Here is a 26,097-nt window from a genome sequence, read left to right on the forward strand (position 1 = left end):
CAATATATAATATATATTCAATAACTGAAATTTATCCTAACGCTCTTCTATGTCACTCAGCCTATTACATAGCTTTTAATAAGCTTATTTGGCTTCTTCCTCCATTAATTCACCAAACAACTCTTTCCAACATCACCAAAGACCTCCATAAGGCTAAATCCAAGACATTGTCATTTTATATCTCATATAACTTTTAGCACCATTAGTTCACAGTAAACATTCTTTGAAATTCCCCCTAATTGACTGTCTTGCTTTCTCTCCTACCTCTCTGACCATGTGGCTAAGTCTCTTTTCTTAGCTTATCCTTCCCTATCTACCCCAGAAATGTTCCCTAGGCTCAATCTCATGGTCTGGTGTTACTCTAAACTCTTTCTCTGTATAATAGTATTCACATCCATTGTCCTAATAACTCTCAATTCATATCACCAACCCAAATCATTTTCTGACACCCAAATTTACATATACAATTGCCTATAGGACATCTACACTTCAGTATCTCCAAGGCACTTCAAAATAAAATATAAAAAGCCAAACTTACTACCTTTTCTGTAAAATTTAATTACTTATCTCAGAGAATGACCCCACCAGCTATCTAGTTGCTAAAGAATGAAGTCTTGACATGGTCTTTAAACACCAACCCTTTCAACACCAATCCAATCCTGCGAATAATAATCCCTAAATACCTTTCAAATGCATCCACTTCTTTGCATTTTCACTGCCTTCACCAAATCCTGGCTTTACCATCTGATACCTGTATTTAGCTTCCTGGTTAGTCTTACCCTCCCTAATCCACACTCCACAGCACAGCTGAAGTGAGCTTTTAAAAATAACATTCTGAGCAAGTTGTTCTCCGGATCAAAATCTTTCCATCCCATCTACTGCTCTAAAAGACGAAAATTCTAATGTGTCACGCTTTTTCTCACCCCTGGGTCTTTACATGCCTTGTTTCCTCAGTTCTGGAAGATCTTCAACACCCTACTTATCTTTCAGCACTTATCTCAAACATCGCTCAGGAGAGCGTTCCCTTATAACTTGACAGATTATGACTTGAAATATATACTTCTATAATTCTAAAATTATCTATTCCCCCCAGCTAAGTTGTAAGCTTCATAAAGTCGGGTACTTGGAGGTTTTTGTTAATGGTTTTATTGAATTAAACTTTGTTATCTTGAGATGTTTGTGGATTCACAGGAAGTAAAAATAAGGTAGAGAGATGCTATGTACCCTTTCCCTGGTTTCCCCCGTTGGTAACATCTTGCCAAACTATAGTACAATGTCACAACCAGGATACTCAACTTTGATACATTTACATTTTGACCAGGATCTTTCCTGTTGCCTTTTTGTAACCACACCTAGTTCCCTAGGTGGCAACCACCTTCTTAACCCCTGGAAAACACTAATCTGTTTTTCGTTTCTATAACTTTGTAGATACACATGTAATACTGACGTGCCCTGAACTACGGGCTAGGAGAGGGCTAGTATTCTCTTTGCTACATAATCAGGGAAGGCTGTGTTGTAGAGGAGGCTCAACATATCCTGTTCTGCCAACAGATATTTTACAGAAAAAGCACAGCAGCATCTGAAGAATGTCCAGAATGACTAAAAAATGTTTCCTAATTCGAAGTAACAACACAATAATACTAGCAGTATAGCACTCTACAGTTTTAGAAAACATAGTTTCATGCAGTTCAATTGTAGAGCCATTGATTAGGGGAGATGACATCAAGTTAACAGGTAATAAAAGAGAACATCTTGACTCTCCATTTGCTCCAGACTCCTTTGACCAAAGTTTTGCAAAGTGAAGTCGCTCGGTCGTGTCCGACTCTTTGTGACCCCCATGGACTGTAGCCTACGAGGTTCCTCTGCCCATGGGATTTTCCCAGGTAAGAGTACTGGAGGGGGTTGCCGTTTCCTTCTCCAGGAGATCTTCCCGACCCAACGGTTGAACCCAGGTCTCCTGCATTGTAGGCAGATGCTTTACCATCTGAGCCACCAGGGAAGCCTCTGAAGTTTTGTAAGGGAAGACCAATTGTTAACTGATCTGAGTGGAGTTACCCTCAACAGCACCAAGAATATGAAATATCAAGGAGCCATTGAAGCAGTTGGTTAGCTTGCTGTATTACTTGTGAACAAGGTCCACAGCTATTCTTTCTCGTTGAATAGGAAAAGACCACAGAATTGAATTCTATTGATTTCTCAATTTCTTAACTCTACTGAAAAGAAAATGTTCTTCTTAAACAAAGTTTTAGCAAATGGCTTCTTTTGTCTGGAATGAATGAGAATTGTAGAAAATATTAGTACTTACTGAAAAAGAAAAGCTTCTTAAGATACAAATAAGTGCTTGATCTATCCTAAGGATACGGACTATATAGTGAGAAAATTTTATTTCTAGGCTACTCATCATTTGGAAATCTACTTCAATTTTTATTTAAATTGAAGTTACTATTAAGCTAGGTGCTATTACTGCAACTTTTTTAGTATTGTAATAATAATTGCAATATTTTCCAAAGAAACAAAAAAAGTTTATAAACATCAAATTGCTAATTCTTTCAACTTTCTTGTGAGGACGGTTAATTAACAGTTTCAGTTCAGTTCAGTTCAGTCGCTCAGTCGTGTCCGACTCTTTACGACCTCATGAACCGCAGCACACCAGGCCTCCCTGTCCATCACCAAAGTCTACCCAAACCCATGTCCATCCAGCCATTTCGTCCTCTGTCGTCTCCTTCTCCTCCTGCCCCCAGTCCCTCCCAGCATCAGGGTCTTTTCCAATGAGTCAACTCTTCGCATCTGGTGGCCAAAGTATGGCAGTTTCAGCTTCAGCATCAGTCCTTCCAATAAACACCCAGGACTGATGTCCTTTAGGATGGACTGGTTGGATCTCCTTGCAGTCCAAGGGACTCTCAAGAGTCTTCTCCAACATCACAGTTCAAAAGCACCAATTCTTTGGTGCTCAGCTTTCTTCACAGTCCAACTCTCACATCCATTACATGACCAGTGGAAAAACCATAGCCTTGACTATGGACTTTTGTTGGCAAAGTAATGTCTCTGCTTTTCAATATGCTCTCTAGGTTGGTCATAACTTTCCTTCCAAGGAATAAGCGTCTTTTAATTTCACGGCTGCAATCACCATCTGCAGTGAGTTTGGAGCCCAAAAATATAAAGTCTGACACTGTTTCCACTGTTTCCCCATCTATTTGCCATGAAGTGATGCGACTGGATGCCATGATGTTTGTTTTCTGAATGTTGAGCTTTAAGCCAACTTTTTCACTCTCCTGTTTCACTTTCATCAAGAGGCTTTTTAGTTCCTTTTCACTTTCTGCCATAAGGGTGGTGTCATCTGCATATCTGAGCTTATTGATATTTCTCCCGGCAATCTTCATTCCAGCCTGTGTTTCTTCCAGCCCAGCGTTTCTCATGATGTACTCTGCATAGAAGTTAAATAAGCAGGGTGACAGTATACAGCCTTGACGTACTCCTTTTCCTATTTGGAACCAGTCTGTTTTTCCATGTCCAGTTCTAACTGCTGCTTCCTGACCTGCATATAAGTTTCTCCCATACAGATATGGTCATCCAAGGACTCCATACCTTGACAGAACAGAAGAGTATCAACTCTTATTTTTGTAATTATCAGCTTGATTAATATTTTAAAAGATTACAGGTGTTTTGAAAGTCAGTTATAAAACACATTCACTGCCTATAAAGGAATATGTGTGTATGTTTCTGTAGCTTGATCAAAACTGCACATTAGGGAAGAAAGTTTTTATAATATTTTAATTATAATATTTATACTTCAAAGAATATAATATTCTTTCTGCAATAGAAAGAATATATAATTGATATCCATAGACAATTTTTTTCTGGTGATTACTAGGAAATTGTTCTCTTTAAACTTTGGTAATTATTATTAATTAATGTTATTATTGTAGGTAGATGGTGGTGAGGAGGAGTTTTTGTGTTTCTTCTTAAGGCTACTATTTATTTTAGCAGAACCAGGAGTGGTTGTGTTGGGAGATCCTTAGAAAATTCTGCCCTTGGTAATTTGCCCACATCTCCTTAGTAAAGAAAGACCTCCATGGTTCAGAAATGTCAAAACAGAAAAAAATCTAACCGGCAGAAGGCTGAGCAATCAATGTAGATGTGTCTGCTTATTATACAGTAGTATTACTTTGAATGCAAGCTCCATGGGGGCAAGGATTTTTTACTGTTTTGCTTATCATCATATGCTTAGCACCTAGCACAGTATTTGACATGCAGGGGAGTCCCTGAATGTGAAAAAAAAATCATTTTTTTATATTGAAGAAATACTAGGAAAATCTGCTAGTGATATTCTCAAAGCAAGATCAGTTATATTTAAGACATGCTGTGAGAGTGTCATAAAACTGAAGATAGGCAATTATTATACCAGATTTTTTTTAAGAGGAAAGGGAGAATGCTGTAACTTATACATAGTAAGCTGTATGCCAATTATAGAGAAAATGTAGGGAACTCTTTGGTTGTGAGCACTTATACAAGCATCTATTACAAAAAATAAATATATATATGTGTGTGTATAGACATCACATACACACACATCACTAGTGGTGAGACATTAGGTGTCTTCATTTACTCCCTGAGTTCCTGAAGTTGCATTAGCAGTAATTGCAACTATTAGTAAGTGGATTCACAAATTTAGTAGCACAACTGGCCTATGCAAAGAGGGCAGTGAGAATTCAGTTCAAGCACTGAAAGCAATTTCCTCTCCTCCTGGTATGATATACAAATGGGAAGAGTGGGTGAAAACATAAGAGCAATAGCAAATTACACCATTTATGTGCTTTCTTTTTAACTTTGAAGAATTCACCACTCTGTAGACAAGAAGCATTAGCAAAATCAGGTCATTGTGCTTATACCCTTACTTTCTTACACAGAACAGTTTATATTCATAGAATTATTCTCTCAAAAATATTCCTACATTAATTGCCATTTGAGGCTTTGTTATAAGGTACATGGCTATAACGTAGCTTGACCTGCTGCTAGAAACACTCCACAAGGACAATTATTAAAATAATTGACTGTAAATTATAGGCTAGACAGCCTGGGTCCATCAGGAGATAAACCACACAATAAGAGTGGGAAAGTTTAATATAAAAGTTTATTAATTATAAAAGGACTGGAGTAATGAGGACTAACTAGGTGGCAGAGAAGCTATGAGCACTGTTGGAGGCTATCTGAACTGCAGCAGCCTGCCTTGGAAGCACACCAAGCCCAGTAGAAATGACCCTTCCTCTTGAAAGGGCTCTCCAACACACAGCACTTTCTACTGAGAAAGCTCAACATCACAGCCACTGTCAAGAGAAAGGTATGTAAATTGCCCATCTTCCTTTTTATAGACACAATTATGAGTGGAGTTGGAGCTAATAAATGGGTAATTGGCACATAAGCCATTATTCTTTCATATCTTGAGTGAAAGCAAAATACCATATCCTGGATACTCTTGCTGAATGTTTCATCAACTTTTAATTTCTAAATAACTTTGGTAGAAAATTATTGCGGGAATTTCCTGGTGGTCCAGTGGCCGGGACTCCATTCTTCTACTGCAGGGGGCACGGTTCAATCCCTGATCGGGGAACTAAGAGCCTGTAAACTGTGGGCATAGCCAAAAAAGAGAAAGCAAATTATTCAGAAATTAAGAAGGACTCTCATGTTTTCTGTTGTGTAGGGTCCTATGCAGTCCTGTTTCAGACCTATTACTAGTGTTCCCTGCTGTTGCTCTCAGGCACTGTCTGCCAGGGCTGCAGATGTACACTGCAGCTCACTTGCCAGAGCATGAATTATGACCTGCAGTGGGTACTGTTAAGCTGGCACAGCAACATGCATCAATTCTTTTCCTCCCTTCCCCCCTCCCTCTCTTTCTGACAAGAAATGTTTGCGTGCCTGTTATGGGGTACACACTGGTACAGATAAACAACATAGTAAAAATCTCTGCTCTCCCGAGGAGCCCAAGTTTTGATGGGAAAAGCAACAAAATAAATAAAAATACGTACAATTTTGGTGACAATTAAGGATATGCAGTAAATAAAACAGGGAAAGGTAGATGTAAGTGCTAAGGATGGGAGCCGCTTGAAATACGGTGGTCAGAGAAGGTTTTACGAAGAACGTAAATCTCAGTTTAATCTGAGAGTAATTTAGCATCTTCTCTTGACTTAAAGTACTAAGATATGCTATTGAATTTTCACTGCCAATTTATCCACAGTAATGCCAATTACAAGAACTGACTTTAGCTTTTCACTTCTTGAGGTGGCTGGAGCATCAAATTTCCACAGACCTTTAAACTAATTTATATTCTAAAACGTATAACTCAGTGTTTTGCCAACAAGATTTTTTTTTTAATCCAGAAGTTGATGGCAAATAAGTCTTTTAAAACAAATAATCGCAAAGAAATAAAGATACTAATGGGAGAAATAGTAAATTTATTATTTTTATTAAAGTATATCAATACCCAGAAACAATAAAGGGCACATTATAAATATGGATACAAAACAGTAAGTCAGAGTTTCACTTGAAGTAGAAAAGTTTAAACTGTTTTAAGTATATCAATGAAGACAAACCAAAAATGTGTTCATTGTAAATACCATTGCATGTAACATAACAATATAAAACCTTAAAATCTTCTGCTTTAAACTCTTAAATAACTACAAGTAACTAAATATGTTCAGGAGGCTTTGGGCAGAAAAGTCAACTACTTAGGGACAGCTGGAAAAGTCAAATAATTCCTTGTGCTACATTTCTGTTTTTTTTTTTTTTTTTAATGTATTGTGGGTTTGCTTGTAAAGGTGTTAACTCACCCAGTTTATTGTGTAAGGTAAAAGGACAATACTATGATTTATAGTTGCTACATTCCAGAGTCTTTGGAGAATTTACCTTTGAAGGAGACTTTCTAAAATAGGAAAATCTGTTTTAAAATAGAGGCACAAAGTCCCTGAAATAGTTTTGTCACTCCCTCAAAACAGATGTATATTTGAGATCTGTCCATAATATGTGAGGGATTCCCTCGTGGCCCAGATGGTAAAAAATCTGCCTGCAGTGCAGGAGACCCAAGTCTGATCCCTGGGTTGGAAAGATCCCCCGGAAAGGAAATGGCTACCCACTCCAGCATTCTTGCCTGGAGAATTCCACAGGCAGAGGAGCCTGGTGGGCTACAGTCCACATGGTCACAAAGACTCGGACATGACTGAGCAACTAACACTTTCATTTTCTCTATAATATGTGGAATAGAGAATCATAGTAATAAAGCTCCTTTTTATAAATAACTAGGTATGACAGAGTGACATACTCATGGGAAGCCAAATAAACATGTTACATGTATAACCTATCATTGCCTTACATAATACCCCTTATTTAAAAGACTGAATTCCCTTCACTGATTTATTTTAGATACAGCAAACTACTACCATTTAAAAGAAAACAAAATTGATGCTCAATGCCCTTCTGTAGATGTGCCAGAATATACATGTTTGCACTGTAACCAGATCACTACAGGCAACAACATATAACTACAGACAAAAATAAACTATCCATGAGGAATAAGTTCTATTTAAGGCTTCATGTTCACAACATTTAATGGCTGAAAACTAAATAACAATAACAAAGGAAAATGTATTTAAATAAATACTTACACGTGACCAGACAAGGTTTACCCAGCAAATCCTCAGCAATATTAACTATAAAGACAATATCATACACCAGTCTCATATTTAAGAGGATTCTGTCTGCAGGCTTCAGACAGCTCACTGTAGGTTGATTACACTTATGCTGCTGCTTAACAGATGGAAAGTTCATAGCTTTGCACACGATGACATCTTGTCAGGCTATCAGCAATCTTAAAACATAATTTGCATTTATCGCTTCTACTTTTTGCTCCTGCCAGCATAAGAAAGCCTCTTTTTCAAATGCACAGATGTGTTCTTTCCAACTTATCTATAGGAAAATGCTTGCTTTCTATAATGTCTATCTAAGGAGAGCTCAGGATTCTTACTAAAATCTACAGGGCAATGATATTTTCTAAGTCATGCAAGTCTACCTGAAAGCTCTTAAATTCTGTCTTAATTATTATAATTAATTTTAAGTAGATTTTATTCTGAATAATTCAAAGCATATCTTTAAGCAAATTCATAATGAACAGAGTTTAGCCTTGCCAACAAGGAGACTTAATAAAAAAAAAGAAACCATTCAAAGCCTCTGGCCAAAAATAAAATTGTAAATGATTTTGGGCTTTCTAAAAATGTATTCAAAATTTCTTACAAAACCGTAAGTGTTCTTTCCTTAAAAATATGTTCCCTTGTAAAATACCAAACTAGAAAACAGACCACATTTTAAAAATGATTCTTCAGTTTGAAACACTTTCCTACAGATTCAAGGAGATCAGATAATTATGACATGGAATCCAAAAACAGAACGCTAGGAACCCAGAATAAAAAGTACACAATTTAAGAGACTAGCACCTAATTAAAGAACCATACGCTCACAATAATGTAAGAGAGCATAGCTACACAAACATAGCTACATGTTTTAAAAAAACAGAATATAATTTAAAAATCAAAATGAAAAGCGGGTGCATTTTCATAAAAGGACATAAAAATTTTGTGAATAATGTAACTACTACATAGGTATTGTGTAAATCTTCAGATTTTGGTTACCTTTTGGGGGAGGTTTAAGGTATCATTTTTTAATCTTAAACTCTTTACAAAGAAATTTGCCTTCTTCTGAAGTAGTAAATCAAACAGCACTTCACATTATTTCTTTCATGGAAATAGTTGCTGGCATAGAAAACTACCAGAAGTTTTAATCAACTAATTTAATCTTTCATGCTTTAATATAGATATTAAATGTAAACCTTTTTTTTCTACAGAAGTCAATTATTGGTAATACATTGTTATTTTTCCTTAGCAAATCAAAGCATTTAATCTCACGTTATAATACTAAAGAAAACATGATATAATTTAAAAATTTATTTATACCCTAGTTTAGGACGATCAATTGACCTCTATTTCCACTTGAAAAAAAAAGCATGAGAAAAGGAGGTTGCTACTAGTTTACTCTCCAAAAAAGGAGGGAAGGTGGTGGCTCTAGAGACCAACTCAGAAAGTACAGTTGTCCATCATTGGCTAGAATGTAACTCAGGAACTGTTGCTTCTTCTAATTCCTGTAGTTTGTCACATCTATTCCTCTCTTTGCCCCCTTGATATGTACGAAGCTGCTCCAGAAAGCCAGCGTTGGGACATATGGAAGGCCTTGCATTTTTCACCAAAGAAAAAGCACTGGTAAATGAGATTTCTTCAGAATTCATTAGGAAGCCTATTATAATTGCAGCAGCCCTGGAAACTCCTGCATTACAATGAACAAGAACCACTCCATCCTATAATAAAACCAAACAAAAATCTTCATTATTTATTTAAGAAGAGTTGTACTGAAAACTTACACTATTTAAAAATTATAAGATAAAAATATTCACTTTATCAATTTATTTGACTCAGTTTATTCTGATACAGTGCATCAGAAACCAATGCACTGTAGGGAATGAATGGGGAAAAAAATCAATCAATTAATCAACACCTTCTTTTCCCACCTCCCAGGTTTGAAATGCTTTGATGATATATTTGGAATTCTGAAATTATCTTTTACTACCCTGAAGTAATCTAGTAAAGTACACACAAAAGTCTAGTAACTTAGTAGCCAAAGGCCTATAAATAAGAGAAAAATCAGAGAAAATATATGTGGAAATATAAATAAAACCACAATCATAAACTACACAGAAAGCTCATATCCTAGGTACATATACCGTTCCTATAAAGAACTAGTATCACTGGCTTAGAAATCTATCTATAAAATGATCAGTAAGGAAAAAATGTTCTTCCTTTGGATCTATTTTATTCTGGAGGGAAGTGACCTAAAAAAATAGTTAAACTTATGAGGCAGTAAAATGTTGACTCAAATAGCTCATGACAACATGAAGTGGAAAATGTAATTTAGACACCAGCATGAGGTCAATAAATGCAAAACGTTTCAGGTAACTTGCAAATGATACTTTACAAGTGAAAAGGGACACAGTGCAAGACCAATGCTAATGGGGGTAATATTGCATTAAAAATGAATGTGATATATCTGATGGATCAGCACTGATACAGGTTGGCTTATCTCAGGCCTTTTAAAAGTTAATGATCTTAATGAAACATAGTGAATGGCGAGCACACCCTGTAGAACCAGTCATTTTAGTTACTTCATTTCTTGATTTTTCTTTTCGTACAACACAAACAACATAGGAACAGGGAAGGGGAGAAAAAACCTGACAACTGAAAACTCTGCCCAAAGCAAACAACAACAATGCTATATGTTCATGGCTTATTAGATTATTTTACAAGGTAGTTCTTAGATGCATAAATCGGTTGAAAAATTCCTTTCCTAAGACTATTATAACAAGTGTAGCGAGTGTATCTCACTTCAAGAAAGAAAGAAGATTCACAAGATTAGTTAATATTTTAAAAATTCTCATATCAGAAAGACAATTTCAATTGTTTATATTTATATATTTCAGAGTCATTTCCAGATATTGTTTCTGCACAAGAAAAGCAAAACAAAAATATTCACTATGCATATACAGAACTTTTCTCACTTTGTACAATGGCTCTTTTTAATAAGACTTATTAAGACATTTTAAAATCATATTACAGTAACCAATGGACACTGCCAATGAACTTCTTTTTAAAAAATAATATTTATGTATTTGACTGCACCATGTCTTATTTGCAGCTGGCAGTGTCTTTAATCATTTCCTGCGGCATGTGGGCTCCAGTTCCCTGACCAGGGATCAAACCAGGGACTATGCAGTGGGAGCTCGGAGTCTTAGCCCCTGGATCACCAGGGAAGTCCCACTATTAATGAACTTCTTTTAACGCAAAACAAATCAGACTTTCCAAAGAAACTTGGGCTCATGACATTAATAAGAGATACCTTCCAGTGTAATTTTTAATGTTTCCTATGTATCAGTTATTGCTATTTTATGATCTACACATATGCTTTTGGAAAATGAAACTAGCTTTATTTTTAGTCTTACAGTGTAATCAGTTTTAGCTATTATTTAATAATGTTAGTATCTTCTTCTCTTACATTCTTTATGTAACAGATACTTTTCTGTTAGTTTCTACAGCCTTTGAATTTACTTATTTACCTCTTATTCCTTGAGTATCATACTGCCCTTGAAAGTATTTCCAAAGAAACTACTAGCTTCATATTTCCTTTCAAGAATTCAAAGTAATGACAATTAAATAATTTATAAAGCAATTTTTCTTTTGCATTTGCTGTTGTCCTATGTTTAAAAGGCTTTTTCCTCTCGTTGGTCCAGCTAACCATGGCTTCTAAGAAGCCTGTCTCTCTGCTTGAGAGGAGGGCAGGAGGACTATCCAAGACATCTTTTTATGCCTAGTACTTAGCGCAATTTTTGGCACATAGTAGGTGTTCCATAAATGTCTGCTAAGAAAAAAAAATTTTGCTATGCATTTTGAGAAAACTTTCTCTTAAAAAAAATCATGTCACCATTCTGCAATGGGCATTTAGGAATTACAGTATTTCCATTTTATGTAGCTTGCTTTGTTTTCACGTTGTTATTCATAGCTTTTCAATTAGATTGCTAGCTCCTTAAAGGCAGCAATATGCATCCCTTCCTCCTCCTCAGAATAAGTAACTCATATTTTTTGACAGATCAAGTTCAGATCTTTTTTTAAAACATAAGTCTTTTGATATATAGAAAAATACATTAAAATACTACAAGTGGCTATATGTATTGGTGAAAATGCATGATCTCAATTTTTACTTATCTATATTTTCCCAATGTTATAAACCACTTACATGTTTTAAAAGTCACATCTTATAAATAATAAAATAAATGTGGAATATCAAATACACATTTTGTACTAACAAAATCTTCTGCCCATAAAAAAGGGGATCAAATAAATACTCAAGTAAAAGAACTCTTGAACCTATGGAAGTTATCTTACTACTACCATGTCATGTGTATTTCTGTCCCTTTGGGCATAAGCCTGGCAGATAACACATTAGGGAGAGATACAGGAAGGACAGAGAAACCAAACAAACAGGGTTTTATAACTACAGAGAAAAATGAGGAAAGACATGGGGAAATGAAAGACATTCTATTTGGCAGCTGTATGTGAAAAGATGAAAACAACAAACTAGGGCCTAGAACAGTAGTTCTGAAATAGGCAATTCACAGAGTAATCGCATTTAATAATACCTGAATATACAACAGGCAAAATCATGAAGAGATTTCTTCTAGGGAGAAAAAAAGAATGAAAAAAATTCAAAAACTCTATTGCTAAAGTTAAACGTGCATTATCTAAACAATAAAGAGTTTCCAGGGTCAGGAAATAATCGCTGAGGCTCAGGTTCCAATAAAACACATAAGGCTTGAGAAATCAGAACATATTATATATATATCTCACAGCAGAAACACTTCAGGCATCTCCTCAGATTCCCTTGATCTCATGGACCCTCAGCTTGTTCCACCTCAGCTGCCACCTCTGTGGCTGACTATTTCCCGTAGGCCTACTGAGTTCTGCTTGCCTAAGAATACCTGGCTCTTCCCCCACGTCAGTCTCTGCATAGACCGGTACACCCTGAGTTCTGGATTCTCTTGCTGCTTCTGAACTTGGATGGCAAGTCATACCACAGGGCTTCAAGGTGGGTGCTGAAAAAGTGGGGTGCTGTAACCTGGAATTGTAGGGTTAGTTACCTCTCCATGCCTAAACTCTGACCAATGGGAAACAGGAGCTGACAGAGAGCCCGGCAGATAAATTCTCTCTTTTCTCTCTTTCCCAAAATCTGTATTGAGGTGGTTTCTTTGGATTCCCTGCCTGGGGATGTCTTGGGCACCACCTTGCCAAGGAGCCAGCTATTTTGCTATCAGCTCATTGTGAAGCTGTGCTCAGCAGGGTAAAACATCATCTTATATTGGTTCTCATCCTTTTTTGAGTCACCTCCCTTTCTTCTCACTCTCACTGTCTAGGGACTGCACCTCTCAAATGAAGCATCAGCTCTAAATCCTTGCCTCAGGTTCTGTTTTCTGAGAAACCCAAACTAAGGACCACTTTAATTAACTATTATCCCTTTCACTTTTTACTTGAAACATGTATATGTTTAATGTCTAATATGTCTAATATGAATATAAATATGAATAATGTTTACATTTTTCCATTACCATCTAAGGCATATTATACATCTCCTTAGAAAAGCAGCTAACACAGAAACATTATCACTTTTATTCCTAAGGCTATTAGCTGGTACACTGGCATCTGACAATCTAGAATCTATATAATTTTTCACAAGCTAAAACAGTGGCCAATATTAGGCTTTGAATTAGAAAACCTCTTTCTTTTTTCTCATCCAAATATCTACTATTAAATAAGATTGAATAAATATATTTCCAGCAATCTAGAGGAAGGTATCTAGAACAGTGTTGGGCACATAAGGCACTTAATAAATATTACTAAATGAAAGGAAGAAACAGAGAGAGGCAAGGAGAGAAGGTAGAAGGAAAATCATTAGAAGTTAATTAAGCTATAATGTTAACTATCGTTTATTGCCAAGTGCTCCATGACAGTTAACTTTTCTCTATAAGTGCTTCTACATTCCCATCTATTTATCTCACATAAATTTTATAAGAATTATATATTGACTAAAAATGATATAATTTCAAGGTATAATAATTGGTAAAGCCAACCTAGAAGCCCTGCCTGTCAGAGTGTTCCCTTGGATCTAGTACCAAGATTAAAGTATTGTATTTTCTGTGGGTCTTCTAAAGTCAGAGAACCAATGGACAGCTTTTGATCAGCATTTTCAAACAATCTTAGCAATATTCATCTTCATAAATACACTAAGGACCAGAGCAGCCTCTGTTCCATAGTTCACCCGATTACCTTGCAAAGTGGTCAGAGGGCAGATGGTTAGAGATGATCAAAAGGAACCTTAGTATTGGGCTGGCCAAAAAGGTCATTCGGATTTTTCTGTAAGATGTTACAGAAAAACCCAAACAAACTTTTTAGCCAACCCAGTTGAGCAGAAAATTTTAAATACTAACATTTCTTAGGAAGGCATATGAAGATGAGAAATTAAAGAATACAGACTTCCCTGGTGGTCCAGTAGTTAAGAATCTGCCTTCCACTGCAGGGGATGTGGGTCCGATTCCTGGTTACAATAAAGATCCCACATGCTGTGGGGCCACGAAGCCCAGGTGCCCCAACTAGTGAGCCCGTGTTCCTCAACTAGAGAGTCTGAGTGCCACAAGCCACAGAGCGTATGCGCTCTGGAGCCTGCACACAACTGCAGAGCCCACGCACTTTGGGGCCCAAGTGCCACAGCTAGAGGGAAGCGCACAGGCTGCAAGAGAGAGCCCAATGGCACAGTCACGACCAACACAGTCAAAACAGTAGTAGTAAATAAATGCAAGAAAATAAAGTTAAAAGTAAGTACCTCACTGGAAGAAGAGCAACTGGAGGACTAAATAATTATAGGAATTAATGAAATATTGTTGAAAGGGAAACTTAATAATAGTTCTTACATATTCATTACAGAGAGAAGTGGAGAATGGACCAGTATTTTAAAATTTCTGTTCTTGAGGAACTGTGAATCGGTACCAAACTTACCTTCATTTTTGCTTGTTCAATAAATCCAAAACATTCTGGAAAATAAGACAGGATATTGGTCTCAGGCAGATCCAATATAGAAATATTCTTATATATAAAGTCATTGAGGAAAGCGTTTTCAACTCCATATGCAACATTGAGAATATGAGTCACCTTAAAGACAAAAAAAAGATAAATTTTTAAAAATTCACATGAATTAGGTTAATTAAACCTAAAAAATTATGTTTAAATAAAATTAAACCTAATTAGGTTACTTAGGTTAATTAATTAGGTTAATTAAATTGAGGTGTTGAGATCTGTAACAATACATAATTTAAGCATGACTCACTCACTTGGGCTTCCCAGGTGGCTCAGTGGTAAAGAATCTGCCTGCAATGAAGGAAATGCCAGAGACATAGGTTCGATCCCTGGGTCGGGTAGATCCCCTCGAGGAGGAAATGGCAACCCATTCCAATATTCCTGCCTGGAAAATTCCATGGACAAAGGAGTCTGCTGGGCAACAGTCCAAAGACTCACACAAAAGTCAGACACGACTGAACACACGCACACTTGAATAACACGTCCTTCAGGGAGCCTTCTCTGCCGGCCTCCTCCCTTACCAGAAGTGCTATTTCTACACACATATTTGTTGTTATTGTTGTTTAGTCGCCATGCCATGTCTGACTCTTTTGTGACCCCTATGGACGGTAGCCCACCAGGCTCCTCTGTTCATGGGATGTCCCAGACAAGAAGACTGGAGTGGGTTGCCATTTCCGTCTCTAGGGAATCTTTCCAACCCAGGGATCAAACCCACATCTGCTTGGCAGGTTCTTTAACACTGAGCCTCCAGGGAAGCCTGTATACTCCTATAGTACCCTCTATGTGCCTTACAATAGCCCTTATCACCTAGAGTTCGTCTCCCATATTGTACTGGAAACTCCACCAGGGTAGGGACCATATTTAGCCTACTCACTTTTATAAGTAAGCATTGTGAGTGAGCAGGAAACCTCACACAGAAGTACTTAAAATATCTATTGAATAAATCAATTAATGTCCATAAAAAAATTAAAGTAAGGGACGTGCATTAGTAGCAATAACTTCCCTTTCAATAATTATTTCCCTACTTTCCTTTTGTATTCTTTGTAAGTACAGTTGTTCTCAAGTGTGGCTACACACCAGAACTACCCAGTGAGCTTTTTAAAAGTTCAATAGGTACACCCTGAATTTTGGATTCTCTGCTGCTTCTGAACTTGGACGGCAAGTCACACCATAGGGCGCTGGGTTTGGTTTCAAGGTGACTGGTCACCCAGTGAGGTTTTAAAAAGCACCAATGCCACAGGGTCTCAATCCCAGAAATTCTGATGAATTAGTCTGGTTGAAAGGTGAGATGGTCGTGAAAGATTTGCTTTCAAATGGCACATGTGAGCAACCTCCTCCTCCATCTACGCATTCAAGCTCCTTTCCTGGAGTCCACCAAGCAAATGCAAGAAGCCATGTGAGAAGTTCGTTAAGAGAATCCAAAGGCTAAATGGATCGGATTCTGCCTCTCCCGCCCCTACTATCCTCACAGGTGTGGCTCTGGCAGTGCCTCGCTCCTTCCCCCAACACAGCTAACTGGATTCCGGTGGACACCTGACTTAAGCTAGATTGATTTAAGAAATTTAGAAAGAGGTGTACGAGACAGTTAGAATAATCCACAAACTCAGGAGCTTTAAGACAGCCATTCTGTATTAAGTGAAAGATCCCTGCTTCCAAATGAGAAGAGCAGATGTGCAGAGAGGGGCCGTGTGCCAGGGGATGGCCTTCTATTCTCTGGCACAGCTACTCTCCTCCCGGCTTCCAACAAGCTCCCCCTGCCCTCATCTCCCCGCCCTGAGATCATCATATGCATTCTCTCTCCTTGCTCAGGTTTCTGTGGTCCACAGCCAAAGGAGTATTGATTAAGATATTCAGGGAACTAGACCTCATGAAGAGAGGGCCATAAGCTGCTTACAAACCTAACTGCCTTGTGGAGGAAAACAACAGAAAAAAACCCTCTAATCTGCTCAAGAGAGATGGGAGAATTCTAGACAGAAGGGAAGAACATTTTTAGCAGATACTGTCTGAAATGTCCTTCTGCTTTCCTTGTGATGGCCTCTCAGGCTGTGTCAAGTTACCCTCCCACTCCAAGAGAACCTCTGGCCAGGGCTGTATGACTCTGCCTTTAATTACATAATAGATATTCCAATGTCGTATGATACTGATGTGTTTGCCCTGTCTTTAGAACTATATTTTACATCCCCCAAAGACCAAAAATGAGGTCTGACCACTTATAGAATATATCTGTATCTATACAGCTTTCCTATCTATCACAGAATTATGAAGATCACAAAATGAGAATCTTGAGGAAACTTGCTGAAAGGTAAAAGTGCTTTACAAATATCGTGGGCTATTAAACTATCCAATGTCTAGGTAATTTCAATTCAGTTCAGTTCAGTTCAGTTGCTCAGTCGTGTCCGACTCTTTGCAACCCCATGAATTGCAGCACACCAGGCCTCCCTGTTCATCACCAACTCCCGGAGTTCACTCAAACTCACGTCTATCGAGTTGGTGATGCCATCCAGCCATCTCATCCTCTGTCGTCCCCTGCTCCTCCTGCCCCCAATCCCTCCCAGCATCAGAGTCTTTTCCAATGAGTCAACTCTTCACATGAGGTGTCCAAAGTATTGGAGTTTCAGCTTTAGCATCAGTCCTTCCAAAGAACCCCCAGAACTGATCTTTAGAATGGACTGGTTGGATCTCCTTGCGGTCCAAGGGACTCTCAAGAGTCTTCTCCAACACCACAGTTCAAAAGCATCAATTCTTTGGTGCTCAGCTTTCTTCACAGTCCAACTCTCACATCCATGCATGACCACTGGAAAAACCATAGTCTTGACTAGACGGACCTTTTTGGCAAAGTAATGTCTCTGCTTTTCAATATGCTATCTAGGTTGGTCATAACTTTCCTTCCAAGGAGTAAGGGTCTTTTAATTTCATGGCTGCAATCACCATCTGCAGTGATTTTGGAGCCCAAAAAAATAAAGTCTGACACTGTTCCACTGTTCCCCCATCTATTTGCCATGATGCAATGGGACCAGATGCCATGATCTTAGTTTTCTGAATGTTTAGCTGCTTGGAAATGCAATTTATATGTGTATTGATTCAACGATCCTGCTTGAAAAGAACTGTACTAAGTCACAGGTCATGGTGGTGGTATTGGAAGTGTTAGTCACTCAGTCATGTTCCAGTCTTTGCAACCCCATGGACTACAGCCTGCCAGACTCCACTGTCCAAAGAATTCTACAGGCAAGAATACTGGAGTGGGTTGCCATGCCCTCTACCACAGGATCTTCCAACCCAGGGATCAAACCCAGGTCTCCTGCACTGCAGCAGATTCTTTGCCATCTGAGCTACCAGGGAAGCCCAAGATGGTAGTGGTGGGGACCTAACCTAAAACCTTTCTAGGAATGAAGCATACTTCCAAAATGCAATTTCAGAGGTCCTTTCAATCGTTGACCTTGGGATGCCCTTTAAAATAGGGATAATAAGAACAGCCCCTTCACTGAGTACTTAGTATGTGCTAAGCACACAGGTTAACTCACTTAAACCTTACATTTAGGCAATATCAAAATTTTATTTTTTGAAGTCGTTCAAAAATCAAAACCTTATTTAAACAATTAAGAGGTCTTGCTCTTCAACCTGTCCTTTTCCACTCCATTATTGCCCACCTATATAGTAACTACCTTTATCCATTTCTTATATATTCTTTTAGAGTGTCTTTAAAATATATTTATATCTTATAAGATAGATATTTATACCAAATATTTTATTTACTCTTTTTCTTACACAAAGGCAACACTGGGGATTTTTGGCCCTGTTTAAAAATGTCCTTCAGATCCTTTCATATCAGTATTTAAAGACTGTTGTGTGTGTTTTTTAAAAGCTATATGGCATTCTGTCATTGTTCATTCAACCAGCTCCCTACTGATGGAAATGTGGGTTGCTTTCAATAATTTGCTATTATAAACAGTGCTGCAGTAAATAACTTGGAACACTCCTGAAGCATTTCTTTTTACCTTGAGTCTTTTCAGTGTATCCAGATCATGAGCAGCATCTTGTGACCCTATAAGAAATAAATCACATCACCTTGAACATAAAAATAATTATCCTGACTTTTAATCTGAATTTTGTAACAATTCTGTTAGTTATTCATTTATATTAAGAAATATACCTTGGGAGGACCTGAGTCCAACTCTTTGAAAGATAATTCAGGAATACTCATCAAAAAATATTCATCCTGTAAATACTTTTGGACTCAAATCCCACTTCTAGGAATTGTTCCTAGAAAAATTGGGCCATTGATGGGGCATTGGGTTTGGGTGGATTTTTGATGTTTTCTTTCTGCGGGGTTTATTTTGTATTACCAACAATACTGTGAAGAATATCCTAATAGCTAATCTTTGCAATATCCAGAACTTTTAGGAAAAATTCCTAGAAGTGGGATTTCAGAGTCCAAAAGTATTTACAGGATGAATATTTTTGATGAATATCCCATGAAAATATATACGGCCCCTTGAAATGAGAAATGTAGAAGAATATTTATTGCATGGAAATATATTTTCAATATATCAGGTGATAGAAGCAGGTTATGAAACATCAATCATTTTTGTAAAAACAAAAATAATGTATATGCTTAAAAATGGGCAGGAAGTATATAGAACAAAATGTTACAGTAAGATTATAGGTGACTTTTTTCTTCATGCTCACGATTTCTTTTGTAACTGAAGAAAAGAATATTTAAAAAGACACCCACAAAATGATCCAGTGCCAGCTCGTCTGGGAACACTTAGTAGCTTAGAGCAAACACTGTTGGTCCAGAGTTCCACCCACGTTCCATGCACAACTAGGGCTGTACCCTTTTCCAGTTGCTCCCTCTGAAAGTTGGCTTTCCAGATCTCCTACATTTGAAAAATGACTCCAGCCAATAAGCAAGTTTTCACAGGAGAATAACTAGTTAAACTAAAGTGAGTCACACAACTGAAAAAATAGGGCATTTATTATTTAAAGATTTCAAGTATTTCACTTTCCTGAATTAGGTTCCATTTCTACAGAAAACGGTTTTTTCACCTTAACTGTCTGGGAAATCTGCCAGCTTCTACCATGTGATTTTAGGTAGCTGGAAGGTCAGCAATATGCTGGTTGGCCAATATTCTCTTGGTAATACAAAGCTCACAGGCTCCTTACTGAATCTACGTTCAACTTTATTCTACTTAAAACTTAGCCTATCAAAATATTAACATTTGTTAATGGTAGATATGTAATTGCTATAGTCTATAATTTTATACACATTTGAAGTACCTAATAATTAAAAATAATCTCTCAGTTTTCTGTAGGTAGTCCTATTCATCTCCAGGAGAAGAAATGGGTTCAAGTAAGTTAACTGAAATTTGGTGGTTTTATATGTATGGTATCTTTTAAATAATAATTCCACTCTATTTCTTACAAGAGAAAAAAGACAAGAAAAGAAAGAAACATGCATGAATGAAACTCTTTTTTTTTCTTCCCTCAACTGTCATTATTGTATTTCTCGAAGCTGGATATTTTCATTATTTCCATTAAATACATATACACCTCAAACAGAATGAGTTAGTCATTTTCCAGAGTTGGTTGTTACATTTTGAAAATGATTTCCAGACAATGAATACATTGATTCAAATTTAGTGTTCTTGAGACCAAAGCAACTGACTCTTCGAACACAAGGAGAGTGTTAATAGTGCGGCCGGATAATTTTAGTCAGTACAAATGGACTTTAAGTAATTGTCCTGTGTGTTTCATCTAATACTTGATAGTATTCAGTTCATGTTACTTCTCTCTAAATTCTAGATATAAACATTAGCTTTTCTCCAAATTAAGTAGCTTTGTGTTGCAGTCTTCCATTAAGCTTTTGTTGGAAAAACACTTAATATTAAAAGAAATACTCTAAATCATTATAACAATATGTTATTTAACCTTTGTTTTGAAAAAGTAGAATGTATTCTTTTATAAACTACCTTAATTAACATTTTTAAACAAATATTAATTTTAAGAATTTTATGATTTTAACAGTGGCAACATGAATCTATGATTGTGTTAATTTAATAGAACTGAATAGCAAATCAATTTTAACTGTATGGTAATTTTAAATAATAGAAAAAGAAGTTGATGAATAGGACTACAACTAAAGAAATAAGTTTAATAATAATAATGTACAGTTATATTTTACATTGACACAACCCAATAATATTCATGACCCTGGCCAAAATTATTATGGAAATATTATAGATGAAGTAACTGATTTAGAAAGCATATTACATGCTATTGGAGCTGGGACTTCTAACAAGTTCAGTATTTTGCAATCATATGTATCATAAAATTAGGCTATGTAAGATCTCTAGAATTGTTTCTGTTTTTAATGAAAATACCAAATATTGCATAAATTCTGATGCAGCATGTCTTAATTTACAAATCTCTATTTTCATCATCACAGAAATAGACCAAAAAAGTTATTACTGAAACAAACCAAAAAGATATTATTAAACTACTAAAAAGGGAAATAATATTCTAAAGAGAAATGTTTTGGGGAAATTTGTAGGACTGAATTTTCACAAATGGATAGAAATAGGAGCATAAATTTCTATACTGATAAGGTAAAATAAAATTCATGAAAGAATTTTACAAAATAAAGAGCTTTATAAATTTAATGTATTATCTGCCTTCTAAAAATATTGAGTTTTCTAGATATCAGAAATCCTCTATAATCTTATGTGTTAGTCGCTCAGTCATGTCCGACTCTTTGCAACCCCATGGACTGTAGCAAGAAAACTAGAGTGGATTGTATATACTTCTCCAGGGGATCGTCCCAAACCAGAGATTGAACTGGGTCTCTCACACGGCAAGTAGATTCTTTACCATCTGAGCCACCAGGGAAACCCTTATAACCTTGTAAAGGATTCCCAAATTTTCACTTAGAATTGAAGCAAAGATCTCAAGATGTCACCGATTGGGACTCTGTAACAAAATGGACATAGCAAGAAGTAAGTGTACCTTTTAAAACTACCCAAGAGAAAAGGAATTTTCCACTTTTACAAATCAAGTTGGATTTAAGAAAAGTCCTAGTGAGATTTGTTGTAAAAATATAATTTGCAAAACCAAGGACAAAAATACTAACTATGATCTTTTATCAACCTGTTAGGTATTTCAAGGGCCTATGTAAGATTTTTGAAATGCAGGAGCTTGGGTGAATTTATGAGCAAACTGAAACGGACAGATTATATTTGTAGAGCTTTCCACCTTCTTTATCCATCACCCAAAACAATATTTAATTTCATGTAGTGCTAGGTGGGAGCTGTGTTGCTTTGAAGAGATAAGGAAGTTTTCCGAAGCAACCTAGAAACAACCCCTGTATCATTCACCTGGAAAAACTTTAAATGTAACCATCCATAGGTCCCTCGGGAATAAGTTATTTGTAACCATCTCCCTCTCTTGTAACCATCTCCTTCCCCCAAGAAAGGAGGTTGTACCTGATAAAAATATCTCATGTCCTGATTCAAAGAGGAGACCATGTAAGGACTAGTTTCAGAAGTCCCTCCCACCACTCATTCAAGATCCTGGTAAGGTTCCAATGCCAGTCAGAATAGTACCTTGATCAGCCCACTTTGCATAAGTCTAGATTTAAAAAATAAGCAAAGTTCATGAAGACTCTGAAAGACTGAAAGATATTTTTAAATTCTACCATAATTATTTTAAACCATTATTACTACAATAGAAGCCAAATAACCAAAAAACGTGCCTGGATATATTTCCTTTCCTAGAAACGGTGTGCAAATCCTGGGTGAAATTTTCAGACTAACTAAATGACCCACTAAATTTTTCACTGGGCTGCAGAAACTAACTGGACATAATTATTTGGTGAATTTAAAAATAGATCATGTAACAATGCACACAATACATACTACAATAAATAACTCAAATGTATACTGCAACTGATATGTTTCAAAAAACTTTTGCAACAACTTTAGGACAACCCTATAAGATAAGCAGATATCCTTACTTCAGCTTTACAGATGGTCTCTTGGAGGACTAGAGAGAATTAATAATTTGCACTGGCTCATCTACTATAAGTAGAGCAGGAAGATTGAGGCTGAAAAGCCTGGACTCTCTGAGGCAGTATATGTTAATGATGGAGAGCAGGAGTGTTATCAGACTTGAGCTGTGCAAGTTATTTAACCAATTGTTAAATTCAATTCCAATCTGAAAAATGGAGCTAATGATCTCTGTTTCACAGAGCTTTTAAAAGGAGTGTGCACATCACACAGCATCTCACTGGCTATTCTTGACTCCCAATTCAGTGTTCTTTTTACACAAGAGAGGCTTGGCTATATAAATATTGAAAAATCATTGATTTTTCCAAGTCTTAATTTCTCTATTCATAAATGAAAAATTATTCAAACCTACTTAAAACACTGTTGACTATTTTTTAAGAGCACTGCATCATGTTTGTGCCAAGTTAACAAGTTTGCACATTCATATCTGTGCTTCATTTGCTATTTGTAAATTATGCGTTGTGCAGGGAATCTCTATTTATCATAATACAAGAAATCATAAACCATCAGACTCATAGCTATGAAATAACAATCCACCTTCTTAACAGTCCAAAAACAGGCACCAAGGATAGATGTGGCCACAGGAGACACGCACTCCATATAGCTGCAATCCCAGGGCAGGCAAACAAGCACTTGTCTCTTCAAGCATTAACTTTTCTACAACTTTAACCCTCATCACTTGTAGTCTTGCCTAATAAAAGCATTATTTTTACTTTGATAATCTTTTAAGGCTATATCCTTTCATAATCCAATAAAATACACCATCAATGTGTTGTCCTCCAGACAACAGGAAAAACGCTTTTCTAAAATTCAAATACCAGGTGCTATGTGCTACTAGAATCTATGCCTCAGGTTCATAGTGCGGCAGAAACAGTCCCAGGCAGCTAGTGGAAGTTCCAAATCCAGAGAAGGAAACATTTCAATTTTCTGGCGCTTTTAGCTGATAGCACAGACTACTATATACTAGGAAGAAAAAAGAAGTAATATGGTTAAAAGAACTCAAAGATTTAGCGGCAAATCAAATATACTCACCCAGGAGCAACCATGGCTTAATAACACCAACTTTCAAGTCCAAGCTAAGGTCCTGCACATAACCACAACCTCCCCCGCCGCTTGGCTCTACTTCTTCCACAACATGAATTCTGGCATCCTTCCATGTTTCTATAATTTTCTTTCCAGTTAGCGTTGTCACCCTGGTGCACTGCTTCCTGAGATTATTCCGGGAGAATGCCTTAATTTCCTGGTTAAGGGAGTGCATTACCTGAGCAGTGGCTAGGAACAAATACAAGCAAATCCAGCTAGCACAGTGATCGACCGAACTGAGCGTCCCTTAGTGTTCAGTTCAGAAAAACAACCTCACGGGCACACGGCCCCGCAAGTAACACTAGCTGACCCTCGCCGGGAGAAGAGAGAGCGCGGCTCCGTTTTTCCCAGCGCCGCAATGTAAGGAGAAGTTTGATTGGCCATTGCGAAAGGCACGCCGATTGGATGCTGTTTCTCCTTCCTGTTTTAGTGGGAAACAATGCGATCCAGGCAGAGGTCTCCCTTATTGTTGCTTCTGCTGCTGCTAAATCGCTTCAGTCGTGTCCGACTCTGTGCGACCCCGTAGACGGCAGCCCACCAGGCTCCCGCGTCCCTGGGATTCTCCAGTCAAGAACACGGGAGTGGGTTGCCATTTCCTTCTCCAGTGCATGAAAGTGAAAGGTGAAAGTGAAGTCGCTCAGTCGTGTCCGAGTCTTAGCGACCCCATGGACTGCAGCCTACCATGCTCCTCCATCCGTGGGATTTTCCAGGCAAGAGTACTGGAGTGGGGTGCCATTGCCTTCTCCGCTTATTGTTGCTAATGCTAAGTCACTTTAGTCGTGTCCGACTCTGTGCAACCCCATAGGCGGAAGCCCACCAGGCTCCCCCGTCACTGGGATTTTCCAGGCAAGTACACTGGAGTGGGTTGCCATTTCCTTCTCCAATGGGTGAAAGTGAAAAATGAAAGTGAAGTCGCTTAGTCGTGTCCGAGTCTTAGCGACCCCATGGACTGCAGCCTACCAGGCTCCTCTGTCCATGGGGTTTTGCAGGCAAGAGCACTGGAGTGGGCTGCCATTGTCTTCTCCTTATTGTTGCTACGTAAAGCTATCTTTTTTATACACGCCGATTGGTAAAATATAAGAAATGATTGGCGAGCTGGTATTTCCTCGCACCTTACAAACAGTGGTTTTCCGGATAGATTCGATCGGTGGCCCTTGTGGTTGGTGACCTGGGTATCCCTCCTGCTCTGGTTAGGCTACCTCTCCTGCTCGCCTGCTTTTAGGCTAATCCGGGGGGGCTACAGCAGACGTTAAAAGTTAGTCTTCGCTTTCTGTGTTCACACTTTGTCTTTCTGCTGTTACTGCCAAGAGGAACATTTACTCGATTGAAGAAAAAAAAAAAAAAAAAAAACTTGTGTAGGCTAGTAACAATTTAAATAAAATTTGCAAAAGTAATTTTTTTCTTTTTAATTTTCTAATTGTTTGTATATAAGCAAGATAAACAAGAGCTTAATACATTTTTCCCTCTGACTTCATTATCAACAAAACTGCTGAAGAAGCCTTCATGCAATAAAAATACACTCTTTATAAGAAGCATTGCAACACTCTTTTCATACATAGTTTCAGAAATTGGTGATGCAAACATCCGCGTTTACAAAACATCAATTACAGAATGATTATTTAATTAGAATCATTATTCTAATAATATAGAATATTCTAATATAATAGAATTATATATAGAATTCGAATTCTATATATTATATATACATAAAATTAGAATATATTATAATAATATAGAATGGATTACAAAAGAATGATTTGTTTTTCTCAAGAAATCCCGATTCCTTTAAATAGAAACTTTTCTTCGCCCACCTAGAAGACAATGCAACTTTCAATGGACTTAGACATAGGGTATAAATTCATGTATAAAGTGACAAAGTTGTGCTTAAAGAACACTTATTCACAACACCACATATTGACATTTTTGTTGTCATTGAGATTGATTTAAACCAAATTTCTCCCTATTAACAAGAGTGAGATATTAGCCCAAGCTAGCTACCCTGCACTCTAAAATGAAAAACTCAAGAACTTTTTTGCATCATTTAAACAAGTCTGTGTCCATCAAAAACTACTCTGACCACATATTATTCCATGTATTTATCATGAAGTGATTAAAAAAAAATACCAACTCTTGAGCACACTAGATGCCAGGTCCTGTGCTTATAAGCAATTTTTAAATTCTTAGTG

At 37.2% G+C, this 26,097-nt stretch overlaps 1 protein-coding gene across 5 annotated transcripts; it reads right to left on the reverse strand.

Annotated features, from left to right (window-relative positions):
* Window positions 1–1,123: 1,123 nt before the first annotated feature.
* DUSP19 (dual specificity phosphatase 19) lies at window positions 1,124–24,273 on the reverse strand. Of its 5 annotated transcripts, XM_027964763.3 has the most exons (5): window positions 23,861–24,273; window positions 18,764–18,810; window positions 14,691–14,843; window positions 12,284–12,321; window positions 6,433–9,394 (listed from the first exon to the last, which is right to left on the reverse strand). In XM_027964763.3, the coding sequence occupies exons 1-5, from the start codon at window positions 24,084–24,086 to the stop codon at window positions 9,337–9,339; spliced, it is 522 nt and encodes a 173-aa protein (XP_027820564.1). In that variant the 5' UTR covers window positions 24,087–24,273; the 3' UTR covers window positions 6,433–9,336. The 5 variants fall into 5 exon arrangements, with proteins under 5 accessions (XP_027820567.1, XP_027820564.1, XP_004004573.2 ...); XM_027964766.3 differs by lacking the exons at window positions 6,433–9,394; window positions 12,284–12,321 and adding an exon at window positions 1,124–3,585 and having other exon boundaries at window positions 14,691–14,725; XM_004004524.6 differs by lacking the exon at window positions 12,284–12,321.
* Window positions 24,274–26,097: the final 1,824 nt, after the last annotated feature.

This window comes from Ovis aries, chromosome 2 (assembly GCF_016772045.2).
Source record: "Ovis aries strain OAR_USU_Benz2616 breed Rambouillet chromosome 2, ARS-UI_Ramb_v3.0, whole genome shotgun sequence".
Lineage (NCBI taxonomy): Eukaryota > Metazoa > Chordata > Mammalia > Artiodactyla > Bovidae > Ovis > Ovis aries.